The sequence below is a fragment of the Hyperoodon ampullatus genome, assembly GCF_949752795.1.
Source record: "Hyperoodon ampullatus genome assembly, chromosome: 9".
In the NCBI taxonomy this organism is placed as follows: domain Eukaryota; kingdom Metazoa; phylum Chordata; class Mammalia; order Artiodactyla; family Ziphiidae; genus Hyperoodon; species Hyperoodon ampullatus.
This window is the reverse complement of record NC_136922.1, coordinates 47,002,931-47,025,308: the sequence shown is the minus strand read 5'-3', so window position 1 is coordinate 47,025,308 and position 22,378 is coordinate 47,002,931. Positions and strand designations below refer to the sequence as shown.

At 38.1% G+C, this 22,378-nt stretch overlaps 1 protein-coding gene across 2 annotated transcripts in view; it reads left to right on the top strand.

Annotated features, from left to right (window-relative positions):
- Positions 1–321: 321 nt before the first annotated feature.
- Positions 322–22,378, top strand: part of GLCCI1 (glucocorticoid induced 1) — a gene marked incomplete at both ends in the record, with an annotated part of 119,386 nt that continues 97,329 nt past the window's right edge. The window contains one exon of one of the 2 annotated variants that reach the window (XM_079711581.1): positions 322–1,040. In XM_079711581.1, the coding sequence (XP_079567707.1) occupies positions 599–1,040 (442 nt within the window). The remainder of the gene's footprint in view (positions 1,041–22,378) is intronic. The other variant, XM_079711580.1, reaches the window with a different exon arrangement.

Here is a 22,378-nt window from a genome sequence, read left to right as displayed (position 1 = left end):
AATGTTCGTTGCGGCAGCTGCCGGCCCCGAGCGCCGGGAGGCGGTGCAGGGGGCGGGGTACGGGTTGAGGGGTTAGGTGCCTTATGGAGTGAGGAGCGGGCAGAGGAGGCGGCGGCGGCGTTTGCGGTGGCGCGGCTCCGCGTTCATCCAGGCACCTCGAGGCCCTTTCCCCTTACCAGGTCCCCAGAAGCAGGGATCCCGGCCCTTCCTGCAGCTGCCGGGCTCTCCTGCGCGTGCAGCCCCGCGAATCTGCGTGATCCCGGCGGCTGCCCCTTTCCCCTGTCAGCGCGATGCCCGGGGCGGCGGCGGCGGCGGCTCCGGGCTCCTCGCGGCCCCGGCCGTGACCGCCACACCGAGCCCGGTCGGGCGGTTGGGGCCGTTGGACGTTTGTTTTCGCAGCCTTCCCCTCCCCCCTCGCTGAGGCGGCGGGGGTGCGCGTTGCGAAGGGGGAGCCGAGAGACTCCTCCCCCTCCACGATACCCCCGCCCCTCCCCCTTACACACTCGCACGCACTATCGCGCCGGCTCCCACACGCTCGCGCGCCTCCCGCTCCGCGCCTCGGTGTTGGCCGGCATCGTCCAGGGCCCGCGGAGCCACCATGTCCACTGCCTCCTCCTCTTCCAGTTCCTCTCAGACTCCTCATCCCCCGCCGCAGAGGATGCGGCGCAGCGCCGCGGGTTCCCCGCCCGCCACCCCCGCCGCCGGGAGCGGGAACGGTGCGGGCGGCGGCAGCGTGAGCTGCGCCCCGGTTGCGGGAGCCGGCCGGCTGCTGCAGCCCATCCGCGCCACGGTGCCCTACCAGCTCCTGCGGGGCAGCCAGCACAGTCCCACGCGCCCGCCCGCCGCCGCCGCCTCGCTGGGCAGCCTCCCGGGGCCCGGCGCGGCCCGCGGCCCCAGCCCGCCCAGCCCGACGCCGCCGCCGACCGCGGCCCCGACCGAGCAGGCGCCGCGGGCCAAGGGCCGCCCGAGACGGTCCCCAGAGAGCCACCGGAGGAGCAACTCACCTGAGCGACGGAGCCCCGGCTCGCCCGTGTGCAGAGGTAGCGAGCCCAACCCTTCTGTCCTCCCGGGCTGCGTCTCCCCGACGGTTCCCTCCGTGGAAACTTCAGCCTCTCCGGGCTTCTCTTTGCTAGTGCATTATCGAAGGTGTGAAAGTGGCTTTGGGAACCTCACCCCCCTGCGGTCGCTGCGGGGTTTGGATGAGCGAACTGCGGAGCAACTTTTATTTGACCCTCCTGCCGCCCCTCAAGCTTTTATCTCCCATCACTCGCCTGTATCGAAAGGTGTTTCAGTTTAAGAGCTGATTAGCTCACTCATGTGTTTGCTGTTTGTAGTGGGGGAAGGAGGAGCTGGGCGAAACACTTAAAAAAACACGCACACAAACTCTCCGGCAGCAGATAAGGTGGTGGTTGTAATCTCTACAGCCTCTTTGTGCTTTCCTACAAAGTTCCTATAATGTGTCTGTGCCTACCGGGCTAATTTTTTTTTCTTTTTGGGGGGTGGGGAGGTGGAGGCACCAGTTATGATGTAAAGATATCCTGTTGGGTGTGTAGAGGGGACAGTTTTGGATGTGCAATTGAAGTGTATAGTGTTTGGCTATTTTTTTTTTTTTTTTTTGTCTCCCTCTTTTCTCTACTTTATATAGTCATATGCATCAGGGCGGTACTGCACTGGAAACAGTTTATGCCCAACTCAAGACTTTCATGGTAAATTTCTAAGGACCTATTTGTGGAGTGTGCTCACTTTTTTCCTTCCATTTTTAAGTACACTTAACAGTTCAGTTGAGCTGTTAAAGGATCTCAAGTTTCGTTTTTCTTAGGTGTCAAAGGTAGTGGTGAGCTGGTGGATGCTGTCGGCTTCCCTTAATGTTTTGTGTTTTGGGGTGGTTTGGTTTATGTTTAGGGACACGGTGAATGATCTAGTTTAGTCTTGGGGGAGAAAAGGAAGTTTAGCCAAAACAGGGATGTAAAGCTCATAAGGGAGGGAGGAGTAGCTCATGTTATTAGATACCACGCTAGGGCTACAGATGCTGCTGCTGCATTGTGGAGAGAACGGATCATACCGAGGGGAAAAATCTCTGCTTGGAAGGGAATCACTGTGGAGCCCGTGCAATGTTTATGTGGTATGTGTAATTTTTTTAATGGAGTTTTCTTGATGAAAGTCTTAGACTTGGAGAAAGTGACTGTGTTAAGATAGATTGCAGTTTTGGTGTTTTGTTTTAATATTTCCGACCTGTAATTAGCATGTTGCTAAGGCCCTTGTTTTCAGACCACTTGATGGTGAGGCAGGGTAGGATGTAGTGCAGCGGTATGTGTACAGGAGCACCGAGAAATACATCCTGTAATCAGTATGCACCAGAAGGAATTTGCTCCCCCACTCCTCCCCCAGGTCAAGCCAGCTGCAGAAACTGACATCCTCCAGCAAATCCTGAATGAATGAATGAAAACAACGTGATCGCCCTAATAATGACCACAACTGAACACACATCTTTGGCTGTATTTTATAGAAAAGGCCACCATTTTCTAACAGATTAATGCCATATGCAACTCCTTTGCACATTTTCTAGAACTGTATGAAATGAGAGGTAACAGAATGAAAAGAAGGCAGCAGTTACATAAATTTTTGAGTGATTTAGTTTCAACAGTACATAGATGGAGTTTGGGGATTTTCTTTTAGGGACTAATGTAAGAGCCATAAAATAAGCACTGCAGAAAGACTGTGTTCAGAGGGTTTTGTGGGCATAGTGAGTAGTTCCAGCAATTGCTGCAACAATATATTGGTCATCTAGTACCTCCTCCCCTTTTGTTGATAAACACATCTTACAACAGATCATAGTACAACTTGTTTTTCTGCGTCCTTCAAAAGTCTTAATTGCTTAGGAATTACAAGGTCCATCATCAAGTAGTTTTAATGAAATTTGTGACCAGGCTTAAACTGTCCTCTTTGTTGTATGTAGTATGTCACATCTGAGTTTAATGCAATTTTAACGCAATCATGATGAAAACACTTCTCTGAGTCTGGTTGTTCAGGAGACAGATTTGCATCAGAGAGCTTGTATTGGGAATAGAAGAGGCCTTTCTGCTGTTTTTAACACCAGGTGGTTTTGTCAGTTTCTTACATTGAAATGATTTTGAATGTAGGTTCTTCTGCCCCCAGTTCCCTGATGATATTACCTTTCTGTTACTTCTCCACATCCCGCCTTGCTTCTCTCTACCTAAGGTAAAACTATACAACTAATCTCTTCTTTTTACTTATCTATTTAAAATTCATGCTATAAACAGTTGAACAATTTTTCAAACAATTATCTAGTCAGTTTCTTTTGAATTCTGCAAGGTTCTGACTTCAGTGGATTGTAGCCTCCACAGGTCAAGGCTCCTGCCGCTGCTGCTGCTGCTGCAGACACTGACATCACTATACTGCATGAATGAAAAACAACAACGTGCTCCATTTCTTGCTCTCCACCTCCTTCCTTTTCTGCACACACCGTGTGTGTGTGTGTGTGTGTGTGTGTATGTATGTTTAAGATGGTATTACGCTGCATTTGAAAGTACATTTAAAACTGTTAAATTAGGTAGTTGGTGGCTCAGGGATATGTGTTTAGTATAGAAGCATATTGCTTACAAAAAGCTTCAAGTACTATGAGCATTTGGACTAGAGGTGACATAACAGCATTCAGTATTTTTTTATCTGGACTGGTGGTTATGGAAGAAAATACAGAAGATGTAAACAATTTTCTTTGTAATTGTTTTACCAAGAAGAAGTTATGAGACAATATAATTTCTTAACATGTTAGGTCATTATTATCTCCCTCAAACATTCTTAATATGCACATTTATAGGGTTAAGTCTAGAATAATAAAGAAATGATACTAGATTATTTCACAAGGCCGAGGAAAAGCTGCATTATGTAAATAGGCACAATTTTAATCTGATATTTATAAAATCTAGCAAGAAGATGGTAATTTTCTTTATTTTTGTAACACAGTTTTAGATAATTTCAATGGGTATCATAATAGAAGATACATAAATCTCCAAGCACCTTGCTGTGTATAGAGGACATGGAGTTTTAAAAATTGAAATTATCTTGTTTATGCATATGATCATATTTTTGTTTGCATTTTTAAATTTTTCTTTTGTATTTTTAAAACTTCAAAGTTTGTTATTTATATTCATTTCTTCTGCCTTTAGCAAAATGTCACTCTCCTCCTTGTTTAGTTCTGAAGGGTCTTGAAGTGGTGAATGACAAGCTACTGAATGCATCCTCAGGCTCCCTGTGATGTGTTTGTAATAGATGTAAAATCATAAAGTATTATGCAAATAGTTATTTTTTTGTAATGGTAATACATAAGTCTACCTTTGAGATAAATAGAACAACCCAAATGAGAATATAGCAGGATGTTAGTGTTAAAATTAATGATCTTTAAGCTAAAATCATGAGTAACAATGAAAATATAATAAAGTTGCTTCTTTCTGAAAACTTCATAAAGCAAAACCTATGAATTCAAAAACAGAACAAATACAGTTTTATTGTGCAAGACAGTAAATAGCAATTTCAGGTCCTTTTGTGGTTTTTTTGTAAGGATTGAGCACTGAGATGAAATATAAATTCTAAAAGATATAAAAACAGTTGCGTTAGAGCACTCGATGTAGAATACCGCTTATTTTTAAGTGTACCAAACCTAATAACAAAAACATGGAAGAGCTTGTAATTTATATAGTTCCTGCTGTGGAAAATAGCATGTGTTGATTCCTGATTTAACATGCCTAATATCATTAACTCTAGAGTGAAATTTGGTAAGAATTTTTCATGAGTACCTTGGGAGCCTTATTTTATACATTAAGAAGTTACGATTATATTTTAAAAGAAAATACAAAGCCAGCTAGCTTATAATGCTGAATGACTGCCTGCAGTGTGTGTGCATGTATGTGTGTGTGTGTGTGTTTTGATCAATTAATTTGCTTTCAGTTTTTTATTTTTCATTAAATTTTCCCTCTTGAGTCATTTTTACTGCTATGCTCAGTTTGTGGACTTCCAACGTTTTTAATTACTTTTTTTCCTCTCTCTTTTTAAAGATACTCAGACATTCTCTTACAAAGTTACTTCTCAGGCCAATATTGTTGAAAATTAAGGTCCTCCTCTTGTCCCCCCCACTTTTAAAAATAGTTTTCCTTGAGTGCTTAGAGTTAACTTGTTTCAAAGCTTTCTTATACTAGACTGAAAACAGTTAAAGCTTTGACTGTTTTTCCTAAAGAGGTTTCAGATACTGAGTTTTGGGAAAGGTTTTCAGCCTTTGAGAACTACACTGAGTATCAGCAGCATTCATTAACTAATTTTCCCCATTAATTATGGTACGTAAAATTTCTACATCAGTGGGTCAATAGCAAAATAGATAAGTGAATTTATAGAAGTTTTTTATTCTTAAACTGTTTTATGTTCAAAGATTATATTCCTTTCGAATAACTATTATTCTAAGCATATTGAATATTGTATACCTAGGGTGTATAAAAGCACCTTGGTCAGTTTAGCTGTATGTAAAGTCGTGTATATATATTGAGCTAAAAATTCTTTCATTATTTACAGTACTTTTTACAGAAGGACATTTCATTCACTGCAACGTATGTTGCTTCAAGGATTTAATGCAAATTAGGATTTATACATTGGGGAAGTGTTGAAGGGTAATGGTATCCTTGTGATTTTTATTTGTGATAATGTGGACTAAATGTGAATAAGAAAACAAAGGAGTAATTGGGCTCCATGGCAATGAATAACAATGGAAATAAACGGCAGTGTTCAACAAATGGCGAGTAGGAGAGGATTTTTCTTAAATCTGAAATTTAAAACACTGCTAAAAGCCTGTTTTATCAAAGCTTCCACATACAGCTAATAATCTGCCAAGAAGTATATACTAATGACTTTGTTATTCTTAATTTTAGTTTAGTCTTTTCTCCAGAGTTTAAATCCCCAGACACCACCATGATAGGCTTTTTCACAGCACCTGTCCTGGGTCTGTGCCTGGCACTGTTGTCTTTTGTCTTCAATATATAATTTTGTTCTCTCATTAAATGTCAAAGAAACCAAATCACTGATGCTGTTTCTGTCCTATATTCTATTTATTTTAACAAGAGGTTGAGCTTATCTGATGATGGTCTCTAACTGGGTTTGCCAAAAGTTAAGTGGAGGAAAGAGAGAACACTACTCACCTATTGATGTGAAAAACCTGAGTGAGAAACTGATGGAAGAGCCAGAAGCCAATCTCTTTCCCTTTCTACCCCTCATCTGAACCCCTGGAACTGACCATGACTCCATGGATCATCCAGTTGATTCTAGAAGGATAATACTTGTGCTTATTCTGCAAAACAAATTATAATGGATTTATAGTAATTCTAAAGAAAACAGGATTATACTTAATTATGAACAAATTGTGGAAAAATACTTTTCTAGTATTTCATTTTTGTAGGAACAAACATGGCAGATACCTTTAAGCAGTGTTGTTTACCTCAGGTGAATGTTATTGTGGCAGCTTGCAGGACGAGGCAAGTTCATGAATAACTCAATAACCTCCCCAATACTATGTTGTATCTCTAATTGTTGTAGGTACAAAGGAAGAAAACATGTGAGTGCTTTACTATATATAAGGCAATATATTCTTTCATTCATCAAGAAAGTGGATTTGAAATCATATCTTCCGATTCCAGATACAGTGTTCGTTCCACAGGATTATCCTATTTCTCCTAATTAAAAAGAGACTGATATTGGTCATCAGCTGTGATTTCTGAGCTATAAGAATTACTAAAGAATAGGTTTTCTATTGGTTCCACAGCACTACTACACTGTGCTGGGGTATGCTTTGACATTTTCAGAATGTCTAAAAATGTGTCAGAGAGAGAGAGGGAGAGAGACAGAGAGAGGAGGGTATGAGCAACAGTGTGTGTGAGAGAAATCCTGGCTCCTGAGGGGTCAAGGATATGGACTTGGTTGTATCTGGCCTTGTGTACTTCTAGAATCTGTGCTGTTCTTGAATCGTATTATAGTGAGAAGTATTTTTCTCCATGATTATTAAAAGTTAGTTATACATGGTGGTAAACTGGTAAATGCTTCAGGAATTACTTAGCAGAGATTCTGGTCTCAAGTGATTGTCCTGGCAACCGGTACTAGGTTAATTTAGCCCCACCAAGAGCTAATAGTTATCACTGCAATTTGTGGGTTTGAACTCTGTATATTTGTAACTTAATGAAATGCAACTATGGTGCACCTTAATACTGGCTCACCAAAAATAAGGATGAGTTAAAGAAACTAGTGAGATCCATTATTGTGTGGGAAGGTTGATGTCTAAAATTGTCTTCCAAGTTATTAGAATTCAGAAATCCATTAAACTTTTGGATGTTTCATAACAAGAAGGCAAAAACTGCTAAAACTTGCTGCCTAGTGTCTAAAGATAAAATACCTATCAACTACTGACAGTAATATCCCCTTATTTAGCCAGTATGGCCTCAGGGTGAACTTCTGTTAATAGTCCATATAGCTAATTTTAACTTTCATATTACTAAAATATTAATTATTTAGTGAAACATTTTCTAAAATTATTATACAATTGTTTTCTTGAGCAGAACAAACAAGACATGAATGAACTCTTTGTGGCTTAATTAGCTTTATTAATACCTATGATATACCTAATAAAATGATTGCTGTTGATACTATTGAATATAAGATTGAATGAGCACTGACTGACAACTAGAGTTGCCCTATAACTGATTCTATAAATTTGCTTTGGGGATTGTCTTATTTCTGGTAAAGGTGGAATGAAGCAGTGTGTGGCTACATTTATTCCTTAATGGAATAACCTGGCTTTTTTCTCTAGAATTAATTATCAAGTTAAAGACCAAAGAAATGATTTTCCAAATGGTTCCATAAAAGAGGCTTAGAAACAGAAAGGTATACTGAAAAATATTAGATTTGGAGTCAAGAGACTTGGGTTATATTTCCACTTCTAACATTTGACTTAAGTAAGTTTTAACTCTTTGCATCTTATTTTCTCTATCTTTAAAATGATATAGGTGGGCTTTTTAAGAGTTTGGTCGTGTAGGGAAAAGATTCCGCTATGGAAAGGAAAAGTAAGTTTATTAAAGGAAAAGTAAGCTTATTATTTACTGAGGTATAACTGACAAAAGTTGTATATATTTTAAGGTATACAGTGTGATGATTTGGTACACATTTACAATGTGAGACGATTACCACAATCAAGATAATTAACATATCCATCACCTCACATAGATGCCTTTTTTTTTGATGTGTGATGAGAACACTTAAGATCTATTCTTAGCAAATTCCAAGTATACAATACAGTATTATCGACGGTAGTCACCATCTGTACATTAGATTCCCAGAACTTACTCATAACTGAAAGTTTGTACCCTTTGACCTCCCCACTTTTCCCACTTGCCAGTCCCTGGCAACCATCATTCTACTCTCTGCTTCTATGAATTAGACTTTTTAAGATTCTGCACATAAGTGAGGTCATATTTGTTTTTGTTTTTCCCTGTATATTTGTTTTTCTGTCTGGCTTATTTCACTCAGCAAAATGTTCTCCAGGTTCATCTATGTTGTTGTGAATGGCAGGATTTCCTTCGTTAAAAGACTGTATAATATTCCATTGTATATATATACCACATTTTCTTTATCCATTCCTCTGTGAGTGGACACATAGATTCTCCACATCTTAGCTATCGTGGATAATGCTGCAAAGAACATGGGAGGGCAGATATCTTTTCAAGATACTGATTTTACTTCCTGTGGGTATATACTCAGAAGTGAGATTGCTGAATCATATGATAGGTCTATTTTTAAGTTTTTGAGGAACCTCCATACTGTTTTCCATTCCCACCAATTTATATTCCCACCAATGTTATACAAGGGTTCTCTTTTCTCCACATCCTCACCAACACTTCTTATTTTCTTGTCTTTTTGACAATAGCCATTCTAACAAGTGTGAGGTGGTATCTCATTATGGTTTTAATTTGCATTTCACTGGTGATTAGTGATGTTGAGCACTTTTTCGTGTACCCTCATTAGCCATTTATATGTCATCTTTGGAAAATGTCTATTCAGATCCTTTGCCTATTTCTTAATAAGGTTATTTTTGTTTTTTGCTATTGAGTTATATGAATTCCATATATATTTTGGACATAGCAAATGTATATATCCAAAAAACCATATGCTTATCAGATGTATGGTTTGCAGATATTTTCTCCCATTCCATAACTTGCCTTTTTATTTTGTTGATTGTTGCCTTTGCTATGCAGAAGCTTTTTAGTTGCTTGTTTATTTTTGCTTTTGTTGCTTGTGCTTTTGGTATCATATCCAAATTATCATTGCAAAGACTGATGTCAAGGAGCTTTTTCCCTATGTTTTCTTCTAGGAGTTTTATAGTTCCAGGTCTTAAATTTAAGTCTTTAATCCATTTCAGGTTAACTTTGTGCATGATGTAAGATAAGGGTCCAGTTTCATTCTTTTGCATGTGGATATCCAATTTTCCCAGCACCATGTATAGAAGAGACTGTCCTTTTCCCATTGTATATTCTTGGCACCCTTGTCAAAGATTAGTTGACCGTATATGCGTGGATTTATTTCTGGGTCCTCTGTTCCATTGGTCTATGTGTCTGTTTCTATTGCCAGTACCATATTGTTTCTATAGCATTGTGTAGACTAGATGATTCTTAGTAAAATTAGTTATTTACAGAGCTTTTATGTTAGCTACTAGTCTTCACCGGAACTCAATATAAAACACTTTTATAATTTCTCTTTCTCTCTTGAGAAGTTAAATAATCTGCCCAAGATCAGGTGGCATGCACAGAAGGCCCAAAGGGCCATGTAACTCTCGAAGTCCTGACTTCAGGTCAGGTTAAAGTTGCTTTTGGAACCCAATTAATTATGGGGCAGGAAAGCATGCACAATGGGTTATCCCACTGCTTATACAGTTAAGTCACAGAAAGGCCAAAAATAGCTTTGGTGGGGTGTGAAGAGAAAGCTAAATGGCACTGAACTCTAGGGTCCACAGAGCTTAAAATAGCTGCAAGTATTCCCAGTGATTCAGGCCTCAGATATGTATATAAATATGTCATAGCACTTCAAAACCTTATTATGTCATTAGTAAGCCTTCCGCTTGGTCCTTAAAGTACTTACCACTTTGTTAAGACACAATTTAGATTTAATTTCTAAAATTGCCTTTCACATGAAATCTTAAAATCTGGGTAGAATGAGTCTTTTGCATTTTCCTATTTGATAACATAAGCTTTACATTCATAATAAAGCATCATAAGGCTCCATTCAACCATAACATTGTGATTCTTAACTTTTACCATTCTTTGATAATTTAGCAGCATTCAAAATAGTATCTTTTTATATTTCACTCTCATGGCAAAGCAGCAAGGTGCAGTATCTTCTCAATTTATGCCTCCTTGGGCTCTTTTACATTTTCTAGGTTTGCTGATGTGATGTATAATAGAAAAGATATTTCAATCTCCATTTTAACCATTTCTTTCAGGATGTTGTGGCGTTTTTCAGTGTCACTTGTGCTTACTCTAAGCCCTCTTTGATAGTCAGTGTAGAACATGAATCCTTTCATAAGTAACATTAGAAATGGTATTTTTATTGTTATGATACTGAAAGTGTTATATAGAGTCTATGTGATGAAGTTTCTCATGACTTTTCTTGTGTAATTATTTACTTTTCTAGTTAAATACATCAGTTTATAAGTTGGATTAATGAAGTAATATTTGTATCTTAGAAGATAACAAAAACTAGTAGAGCTCAGTTGCTCAGTTACCTTAAAGAACTTTGCTATACTTATGTAAATCTGTGAAATGATCTTCCCACGAATGTGTAAAAGGATCATAGTAAAATACAGATTGGTTTATATATTAGCTGGTAGTCTATAAACAAATTATGATATTTTTGAGTGTTCTGTGACAGTGTTATTTTCTTTCTTCCAAAGTGTTTTGGAGGTACTCTGGTGCATCTCCCTGAAAAGAATCAACTGTTCTTTTCCTGCTTAAAGTCAGGTTATTTCATTTAAGTGTCTAATACTTACTAAACAGGGATTAGCAAACATTGCTAAATGCAGTTTCATTAGCATTGTAAATTAGGGAGTTAGACTATGCTCAGAAATCAGGTTTTGGAAAAAAGCTACAGTATTCTGCAATATTTTGATCAGATAGCTTTAAAAAACTTGTTTTAAAATTCTTTTCTTTCTTTGCATATTTAAGTGACCTGTTATTGAAAAATACCTGGTCAGTTGATTGCATTTGCCCACTCTTTGTCTTTTTGGTTAACACATGGCCAAAGATGAGTGTAGCTTTAATGTAATTTCAGTGATAACTGTTCATTCAAGAAATTTTTGTTTTCAGGTATTGTAGTTGTTGGCAGTATGTTGATGAGTAAAACTAATGCATTTTCTCCCTGTTTTACACAATAAATATTTATTGAGTCCCCGCTATGTCTGAGGAGCTCTGTTTAACCCTCACAGAATACGTATTCTAGGTGCAGTTGGGGTGCTCACATTCATTTTTCTCAACAAGGTCAAGTCATTTAAAATCTGCCAAGAATTTGACCCACTATTTTCTCTGAGGTTTGGACTTCATATGGGAATTATTATGTTCTATGCTTATCTTTCAAGATTAGGTTGCACTTCTTGGTATTCTTTTTTGAATACCAAATACTTGTTTATATGTGTTTTTCCCTTATTAGATGAAGCTTAGGAGAGCATTATCTTGTGGCTTCTATATTATATCTAGGTCTAAGCTATATTGCTGCCTGGACATATTATAATATTCTGCTAAAGTCTGGCCTAGCATGGTGGGATTACCATGGAATCAGCTTCTGAAGCTGTTATATTTGGAGAAATTCAAAAAAACATCATGCCAAAAATTTGGTGGGCATTTTCAATGAAAAATCTAAATGTTTTTAGATCATAAAGATCATGATTATACTAAGCAAGCAATGAGAATATAAATTACATATTAGTTTGTTCTTTATTGCAATGTAAAAATTTTAAGTGTAGAGCAGATTTTGGGGTGGTTATTTGCTTTAGAGAATATCTAATTTACGTGCAAGTAAAATTATTCAATTTAGCAAAGTGTTATTTGCACAAACTTTTTAGGAAGTCAGTTACACAAGATTGAGGTTCATCTGAGGTTGTAAAAATATATTACTGAATAGTGTAATTTCTCATTGCTACATAAAATGTTCTACTGACATTGAGCAGGATTAACTAATATCCTAAGAAGTTGTTATAAATGAACATGAATAGCTCTTTTCCATTTCCTTTCTAGTCTGAGTTTTAAAATTCTAAGAAATTTTGTATTCAATTAACCCTTAAAAGGGAAAGAATTCATATGTACTAATGACTTTATTTCTCACATTTCTCTGTGGAAAAGTATACTTTTAAATTAGATAAATATTCCAAGTTTTTTTCTGGATTATTTTGTCCTTATAAAAAAAAAGTTATTACTTGAGTTATAATTTCCTACCAAACTGTTCCTAACCAGCTTAATGGAGGAAATATTTCTTCCTTCATGAAAAACTTTCACCAAACCTTCTACTGTTATCTGTGTCAGGAGGACAAGGCAATAAGTAAGCATAATGAGACTAGAAATATGATTAGTACTGTGGATTATGACTTTCTTTATAATTGTATAATCCTACATTCTGATTTTAACTTAAAGTTTCTGTATATGCTTAAGGATGAAGAAATTAATTGGTCACCCATATACACACTACTGTATATAAAATAGATTACTAATAAAGACCTGCTGTATAGCACAGGGAACTCTACTCAATACTCTGTAATGGCCTATATGGGAAAAGAATCTAAAAAGAGTAGATATATGTATATGTATAACAGATTCACTTTGCTGTACACCTGAAACTAACATAACATTGTAAATAAACTCTACCCCAATAAAAATTTAAAAGTAATAAATAAGTATACATTCACAGGAAGTTGCAAAGACAATACAGAGAGCTCCCACGTATCCTTCACCCACTTTTCCTTTAATGGTTATATTTTACAAAATTATAGTATGACATCAAACGAGGATTTTTATATTGGTGTGTGTGACTGTGTGTGTGTGTGTGTGTGTGTGCGCTTGTGTGATTTTATCACCTGTAGATCTGTGTAACCACCAGTATAATCAAGATACAGACCTGTCCTATCACAGATGTCAGATGCCACTCAGATCTCCCTCGTGCTGCCAGTTGTAGTCACACCACTCCCTCCCCCTACCACCCTGACCCCTGGCAATCACTGATCTGTTCTCCATCTCTATAATTTTGTCATTTTGAGAATGTTAGATAAAAGGAATCATACACTATGTGACCTTTTGAGCTTGCCTCTTTTTCACTCAACATAATGCCCTTGAGATCTATCACAGTTTTCAGAGTATCAATAGTCTGTGTTCCCCTTTATTGCTGAGCAATATTCCACAGTATGGATGTACTACAGTTTCCTTACCCATCACTTATTGGAGGACATTTTGGTTAAGGTTGGGTCTATTACAAATAAAAATGTTAAAAAATTTTGTGTACAGATTAAAAGAAAATTAATTGGTCACCTAATTTGATTATACCTAAGGGCTACACAATATCTGTGTGCATGTGTGTGTGTGGTGTGTATGTATGTGTATAAAAGAGAGAATGCTGTAAAGTTCACATTCCTTTCTCAGCAATCACTGGATAATCACTGGCTCCTGATACTTTCTCCATATAGAGTAGAAATTCATGGTCATCTTTTCATAATGCTATAGGTAATTTTAATATACTAAGTGGTAGTGACTTAGGGACTTTACTTATCTCATGTAAGATAAAATCAATGGACATCTAACTAGATGAGAATTCTGAACATCTTCCTTGTGGTTATGGGGAAATTTGCTATTTATAATACAGTTATATTTCCTTCTGGAGGCATGTCTTAAATGCTGAATTCTTTGAAGTATTTACTTAAGGATTATTTGGTAAAAAGTTGTTGGATGGGTTTGGAGAAACAAATTAATCAGTTTACATATAAATTCCCTTTTCTGAATCATCTAACATAATTTAGAATGACAATCCAGTTATCTACAGTTTAATTTTCTTAGTAAGTGTATGATCATTTTCTCTGTGGGAGTTGGCTTTTGTGATTTTTGAGCAGAATATTATGTTGGTATTTAAATTCAAAGTTGAAAGAAGTGTTGAAACCTGTCGTTATTGCATTTCTACTGACTGGAGTGGGTATTCTTATAGGTGGTAACTGTATATAGCAAATTAAAACAGACATAATTCTTACATCCTGCAAGTTTAAATATCCAAATATTTTAAACTATCATTATAATTGTCTTTGGATGTCTTGCTCATGCTCTTTACCTTCTTGCTGATCTTGTTACCATCTGTATAAAAAGTTTTAATTTAAAGTATATTCCACCTATGTTTCACGTAGAATAAATCATATTCCCTTACGTAACATGCTTTGAAAAAGTGGCCTAGTGTATTTTTCTGTGCTACTAACAGAAAATCAATAATTTATTAATAAGACTTTCAGACCCAGAGCATCATTGGCTTGGGTTCTTAACTTCCTTGCAGCGTAATTATTAACTTTTCCTCCTCCCTCATTTCTCTCATCCTACTGATCACTATATCTTATCCCATCTCCTTAGAATTATGTCCTGAATCTGGTAGCTTCTTTCCATCCCCTCATGGCTCTGTTATTACTTATTGCCTGATTTGTGAGAACTGCTGCCTCTTAAGTGGTTCCCCCGCCATTAGTCTCCCCTCTCTAATTTACCCATTGCACAGTCTTTCTTTATAAACATAGTCTTTATTTTAAAACAAAAAAATTCTGAAGTTCACAATCCTTTCCTTGACATAAAAGACTCATCTCAGCATCCTCGATTGCGTACCTCAAGTTCTTTGTAAACTGAACTCACTTTGTATTGAATATGCTATTATCTTTCAATAGCTCCATACTTGTTCCTTGTCAGGCAAGGATTCCGTGTCAGTGTAAGGTAATCTACTGATTACTGTAAATTAGATTAAATTAGATCATTCTATTTATGGTGACAATTGTAATAATTTAGCAAGACTTGCTCTAAAATTTGGCTCAAACTATCTCCGAGGTAATTCAGACAAAGGGAGTTAAGCCCTTCTATAGCAGAGACTTCTAAGTATTCACCAAACCCTGTTTTGTCTCCCTCTTGGCCCACATCAAGACTCTTTTTCCTACCCCTCCTTGCAATTAGATAAGGCTTTGTGATATACAACATTTTCATCTGTGTTCAATAAAAAAGCACTAGTTTGATCCTCGTCATTCATTCTCTTCCCTTATCTGCCAGCTGGAAGCAGAGAATCTAGCAGAGGACTCCAACCAAGGCCCTGGGGGAATGGTGGAGCCATAAGATGAAGGAAGTCTGAATCCCTGAATGATCATATAGAAGGCCATCTATCAGCCAGGAAGATACACATTGGGTTTTTATTGTAATAAGCCACGAATTTTAAAAAATTGTAGCTGTTAGCATTAGCAACTTTACTGCACCTCACAGTTTAAAGAAAGGTGGTCTACCAGCTGCTACTACTGGAGCCACTTTGAAAATTCACCTTGGGAGTCTCACTCTTACCTCGTGTGATCCATCACATAGGCAAGTGTGGTTCATTGTTATCAGTGCTTCTGTCAGTATGCAAGAGATACTTCATCAGGTTCGATTGTGTGATCTTGGTGGAATGTATTTAGTTTTATATAATTTGCTATTTACTTTCATTAACTGAAGATGCTATAACTACTCTTTGATTAAAAATTTAAGAGACTATTTTCAAAAAAATTTGGAGACATTTTAAGAATTGATAGCCATGTGGAAATAAATCCATGGCCTCCCAGAGTGCCTGGGAGGACACGAAGTTTAGTGGTCTTATTAAGTGGTCTTGTTATTTTATATAAATATGTTATTTTTCTTGGATATGCACTTTATGAAGTTATTTATTAATATGAACCTATCTTAATGACCTGTTTGTGAAATACCTAAGCATGGAAATCATAGGCTTTTATGTAAATGTGGAAAATGGGATGATAGAGATCTGAATTCAAGTTATTTTCATCACTGTCTTGCACTTTATTCACAATGATTTTAGATGAGCCTCACATACAGAATATTAAAAAGAAACGTGGAGCCATTCTATTTGAGGCTCTTCCAGAAAGCCTCCTTTGCTAATGAGTTCCATAATATATGCCAGGTGATTTCTAGTTTTTGAGTATTAATTTCATTAAAAGTAAGGAAAGGATGGATAACTGATATCCACAGGTTCACCAAAACTTGAGTAGTTGTGCTAGGTGTTAGAGAAACAAACAGAAAAAGACAAGAGCTTTACTTGTCCACCCTCTAGTAGATAAGTCTTACATTTATCATTTAAGTATAAACTAAATAGATTAGTGAATCATATTAGGTTTCACTTTCTTATTTCATTCTTAAATGAAAGTAAAATAGCTAAAATATGGGGGGGGAGGAGACAGATAAATGAGTGATTTGACATATCCATGAAAAAGAAGTTAACTGTATTATTCATAATGTTTGACTATATATTGTTCGTACTTGTCCTGTCTCAAACACTACATAGAAAGGATTTTAAAAGTTCTGGTCAGAGGTGAAGAAGGAAAGAATGGAGAAAAAAGGTAGACAAAAATCCAGTTGACCCCCACCTCTTTTCTTTTTTTTTTTTTTTTTTTTTTTGGCGGTACGCGGGCCTCTCACTGCTGTGGCCTCTCCCGTTGCGGAGCACAGGCTCCGGACGCACAGGCTCAGCAGCCATGGCTCACGGGCCCAGACGCTCTGCGGCATATGGGATCCTCCCAGACCGGGGCACGAACCCGTATCCCCTGCATCGGCAGGCGGACTCTCAACCACTGCGCCACCAGGGAGGCCCCCCACCTCTTTTCTATAGTGTGGTTTTGTTCTCTGCCCATGTTGAGTCTTTTTAGTACATCTGGAAGTGTTGTTCAGGTTTTTATTACAAATGCCCTAGCTATTGTAGGTATTGTTAATGATTCAAGCTATATCCAGAAGTGTAGTCTGATATTTGTTCACTCATTTCTTGGGCTCTTGGACTGAACAATGTTCTTTCATCATTTAAGGGAAAAAATTAACTTAGATGCTAATAACAAACTCTGGAACTTTGTGACTTCAGTCCATTTGTAGCTCCTGGGCAGTGCCATTTTGACTGAAGTACAGTTCAATCAGTAATATCAATAGACTATTTTTGACTAAGATTATAATGGCCAGTTCTGTGCCTGTTCTGGAGGAATAAAATATGATGCTCTTCTAAAATATTTTATGACACTTTTCCCCTACACTTAGTCATACCACTAGTAGTTTTATTTTATTTTTTCTGAAGTTGCTCCCAGTCCTTGGCAGTGTTTCCTGGCAACCTTTTATGCACAATATTTGTAGAATTGTTGAGGTGGAAGGTGTCCTGTGTATGCAAACACGGAACTGGTTTTTACCATGTTCTGTTTTACTCCATGGCCTCTACAAAGGTATCATTTGTATAAGACCTTTTCCTTCAGGATGTTTCCTGCAGCTTTGGGCCATATCCAGCTTTAATGAAGCATCCAATTTTGGATAAATTACTGCTTCACAGCTACATATTTGATTCTTTGATGTCAATATTTATGAAAGTAAATGCTAGAATAAACGTCTGTGTTTCCTTATTTCTGAAGCCTTCATTCTGTTGAGCCTATTGATTTTGGGTTTATTCTACAGAAGCGTAGTTATATATTTCCCAGTCAACAACATATTCACCATTGCTGGATTTGGGGACACAATGTGGGGGAAAATGCAGCTAGTCGGCTAGATTGAATTAACTAGATTCTTTTGCATGAAGCAAATCCATGGTATCCAGATGTATTTTCAGTTCAGAGTACTGTTTATCATTTGCCTACCATCAGTAAATTAGCTTGACTAGCAGTCATATCTTATTGAGGTTAAGCAGTTACTCTTTTCCTAAACCTTTCTCCTTAATCTTTTCTACTTAACCATGGAGTTAACTGTTTACCCTATTATTATGCTATTATGAGCTAATCTGTAGGTTTTATTACCTAAACAAAATGTTTATAACTTAGACTTAAATGCTTGAATCTTATTTTCATTATAAATTGTATGTTAAAATGTATTTGGATTTAGAATTCTACAAATTTTCAGTATAGATTTAAGAAGAGATATTTACTTGTCTAGGAGACTGTTGTGCTTTCTCTGCCATATTAAGTCAGTATTCTTTGTTCAAATAAGAGATGAGAAAGCTGATAATTTTCAGATTCTTTTTCAGGATCATAGGAACTATAGTCATCATACAGATTTCATCATAAAGATCTTGTATTACATGGTAAAATTTGGTTGTCCTTTTGTAATAGTGGCAAGACCCTGATTCCATAACGTTAATAGTCAATCAGTTCTTTCTTGGTCTTGAACATTATTTTAGGACTTTTTGTTCTTTATTGACCTTTCCCATAGATACTGGGATGATGTGGACAGAGGCTGCTTACTTTTGTTCCTTCAAAAAGCAGATCCTTATAGATTTAGCTCCTTGCAAGGTGAAGGTCCTCTTCAAGGCTTCTTTCCATCTTGTTGTTTTCCAAATGACTCTCTTTTCAAGCCCCTCAGCCCATTATTCTACCTTTTCCCATGGTAAACTCCACCTTTCCCCATAAGAGGAATTCCCGTTCCTTGATCCATTCCTGGTTCTTGCTGCAGGCTTCTGTAGGACTGACTTTCAAACTTTACTCTGTAATTGCCAGCTCTAGAGGAAGGGGATGGGCAAAAATTCTATTAATGGGGTGACTATGGATGCTCCATTTCAATTAGTTTCTTCACTAGGTTGGGCAGGAGCTAATTTCTCTACTAGGTTACCTCTCTAAGACTAGCATTAATTTTTCTCAGAGTCAACACAATAAAATATTGGAGGAATATTAAAATGTTTAAAAATATATGTATATATATCTGGTTCTATAAGAAATTTAATAACTACATTTGGTTATCAGATATTCTGGAAATTCTTAGTCTTACAGATGTGCTGAGTGAATAACTATATGAATTTCCAATCCTTCTCTAGTCATTTCTTTCATGTAATGATGGAAGACTTACCTTAGAGATACTGAGCATTCTGCTACTCTCTTCCCCTTTGAAAGTTACTACCTGAATGGCTCACACATTCCAGGAGCCCTTATGTTAATTCCTTTCCAAGCTGTTGGTTGTTTGAAGCTTATTCTCTGGTAGATTCTTCAGGACAGACTTATGGGAACAATATTCCTTGAGTTCTCATGTATTGTGTAGCAAGAATATACAAGACTATAAGAAGTTTTAATCTATGGGTTTTTATACTTGAAGGTCACTTTAGCTTCATTAAAATGTGTTTGGGGCTTCCCCGGTGGTGCAGTGGTTGAGAGTCTACCTGCCGATTCAGGGAACACGGGTTCGTGCCCCGGTCCGGGAAGATCCCAAATGCCGCGGAGCAGCTGGCCCCGTGAGCCATGGCCGCTGAGCCTGCGTGTCCGGAGCTTGTTCTCCTCAACGGGAGAGGCCACAACAGTGAGAGGCCCGCGCACTTTAAAAAAAAAAAAAAAAAAAAAAAGGTGTTCGATTTGGGCTGTATCAGCTGTATCATTTTCTCAGATACATGTATAGTCTTTCAATATGTAGTTTGAAGTTATCTTTTATTCCTGGAGAGTTTCATTATAGTTTTTAGTATTTTTTGCTTTGTTGCTTTGGTCTTCTTCAGGGACTCCTACTAAACATATGTTGGACAATCTTGCTTATGTTACATATTAATTATTGTCTCTTAAAATCTTTTTATCTCTTCTTTTTTTTTAATTCTAAAATTTGTCTTATGTTCCATTTTCTACTTTTGGTAAGGCATTAACCCACTGTGCTTCTTGTTAACTTAGTCTTCATTCCTGAAATAAGTTTTTCTTTTATTTCTAAATCTTTCCTGAGTTTGATCACCTCTCTTTTCATATCTTCCTTGCTCTCAAACACATCATTTTTCAGTTTTTCTAATTCTGAGGTTTTTCATTTCTTCTGTCATTTAAAGAAGATTTTTAGCTTGTTTTGAACTATTAGATCAAAGTTTTCCCTACTTTAAAAATCAAGGAGTTTGGGGCTTCCCTGGTGGTGCAGTGATTGGGAGTCCGCCTGCCGATGCAGGGGACACGGGTTCGTGCCCCGGTCCGGGAAGATCCCACGTGCCGCGGAGCGGCTGGGCCCGTGAGCCATGGCTGCTGGGCCTGCGCGTCCGGAGCCTGTGCTCCTCAACGGGAGAGGCCACAACAGTGAGAGGCCCGCATACCGCAAAAAAAAAAAAAAATCAAGGAGTTTGATCAGTAATATTGGTTGTCATACTGTGGTAAAGATATAGCCCATTCTGCAGCCTTTATTATAGTCTTTTTTGTTAGTTTTTTTTAATTGGGATATAATAGTGGATCTGTCTCATTTGGTTAAAAATTTTCTAAGCTCTACCATTGCTTTAACTGGAAGTTAAGTGCTTTGAAACAAAATTTTGTTAAACATTTTGTCTTCTGGTTAAGGAATATTTGCTTTCCTTTCACTTACTATATTAATATCCATTTTTGGTCATCTTATTTTGGTTGTTTTATAGTTGCTAATACTTTGTGATTATTTCTTTAACATTTGAGACCATTAGTTGTATAAGATTTTAGATGTTTGGAAGCTCTATTAATCAAATTCATTGGAAGTTCATAAAGTTTATAGAATGTTCTTCTACTAATTATGAATTTGCCAGGGTTCCTTAAAGAAATACCATTTTCCACCAGAAAAAAAATGAACTTAAAAATCTTGAGCATCTCTGCTGCCATGTATGTAATTTCTTTATAGATATATTCCAGATGTCAGAACTCCATCTTAATTTGTTGTGTATTTCCAGTGCTTGTCACCAGCCTTCATGGCCATCTTGGTGAAGTTTTCTTTTACAACCTTGATACAAGAAGATACTCTCTTGGGTTTTCTTTGAAAGCAGGCTGAAGGCCTTCCTCCAAATGTCATATCTCAATTTATGTATCATTTGACACAAATTTGAGTGAGCTATAACCTAGAGAAGAATCATTCCTAAATGGCTGCTTGACTACATTTTTTTGTTTGTTTTTCTTGACAGACCTCAGGTTACAGGCTGTGTCAGGCCTCATTTGGTGAGAAGCATGTTTGTTTCTCTTGTCAGCTTCTTGACTGGTTCCTTTCCAGATTTCTGCAGGGCAGCCATATGGTCATTTCGGCATGTTTTCTAGATTGCTTCTATGGCAGGATTCCAGGTCTTGATTAGTGTTTCAGAATCTACTCACACTGAGAGGGCTTTAGTTTTTGCCCTTTAGTTTTATTTCAGATAGCATATTCAGATCTGGTGTCCTTCCTGTCTCATCTGAAGTTCATTTTATTTTTTTTTATTTTTATTTTTTTTTGCGGTAGGCGGGCCTCTCACTGTTGTGGCCTCTCCCCTTGCGGAGCACAGGCTCCGGAGCACAGGCTCAGTGGCCATGGCTCACGGGCCCAGCCGCTCCGCGGCATGTGGGATCTTCCCAGACCGGGGCACGAACCCGTGTCCCCTGCATCGGCAGGCGGACTCTCAACCACTGCGCCACCAGGGAAGCCCTGAAGTTCATTTTATTTTGACGATTTTATTTTATGTGGCCCATGTATTTGGCTAACTTTTTATCTTATATTTTAAGCAAGAAAGGCCTGTAAAGGCTGTTGGTGAGGTGCCTAGACTGTGCTGATTTTGGAAAACTGAATCTAACAATAATTCTATTAGATGATCAGTATTAATGTGCATTAGATTGGGTAGAGAGGTATACCAGTCTCCTCCTTTCTACTTTTTTTTTTCTTTTCTTTTTTTGCGGTATGCGGGCCTCTCACTGCTGTGGCCTCTCCCGTTGCGGAGCACAGGCTCCGGATGCGCAGGCTCAGCGGCCATGGCTCGCGGGCCCAGCCGCTCCGCGGCATGTGGGATCTTCCCGGACCGGGGCACAAACCCGTGTCCCCTGCATCGGCAGGCGGACTCTGAACCACTGCGCCACCAGGGAAGCCCTCTACTTTTTTTTTTCTTAGTTACATAGTTGTTTAAATTTGTTTTTTTCTTGGTGTGGGGGGGAGGGATTTATTTTGAAAATTTCTCTCTGTAACCATGAGGCAAGGAGAAAATTACTCATAATATTGGTAGTGATGTTTAAGAAAAAATTGTTCATGACACTTATAAAGATTAGTAAAGCAGACTTTATTCAGGGAGGCTATCACGATAGTTGTAGGGACCACTGCAATGTGATTTTGTAGTGGGGGAGAGAGATTGAGCTCAAACTTGGAATACA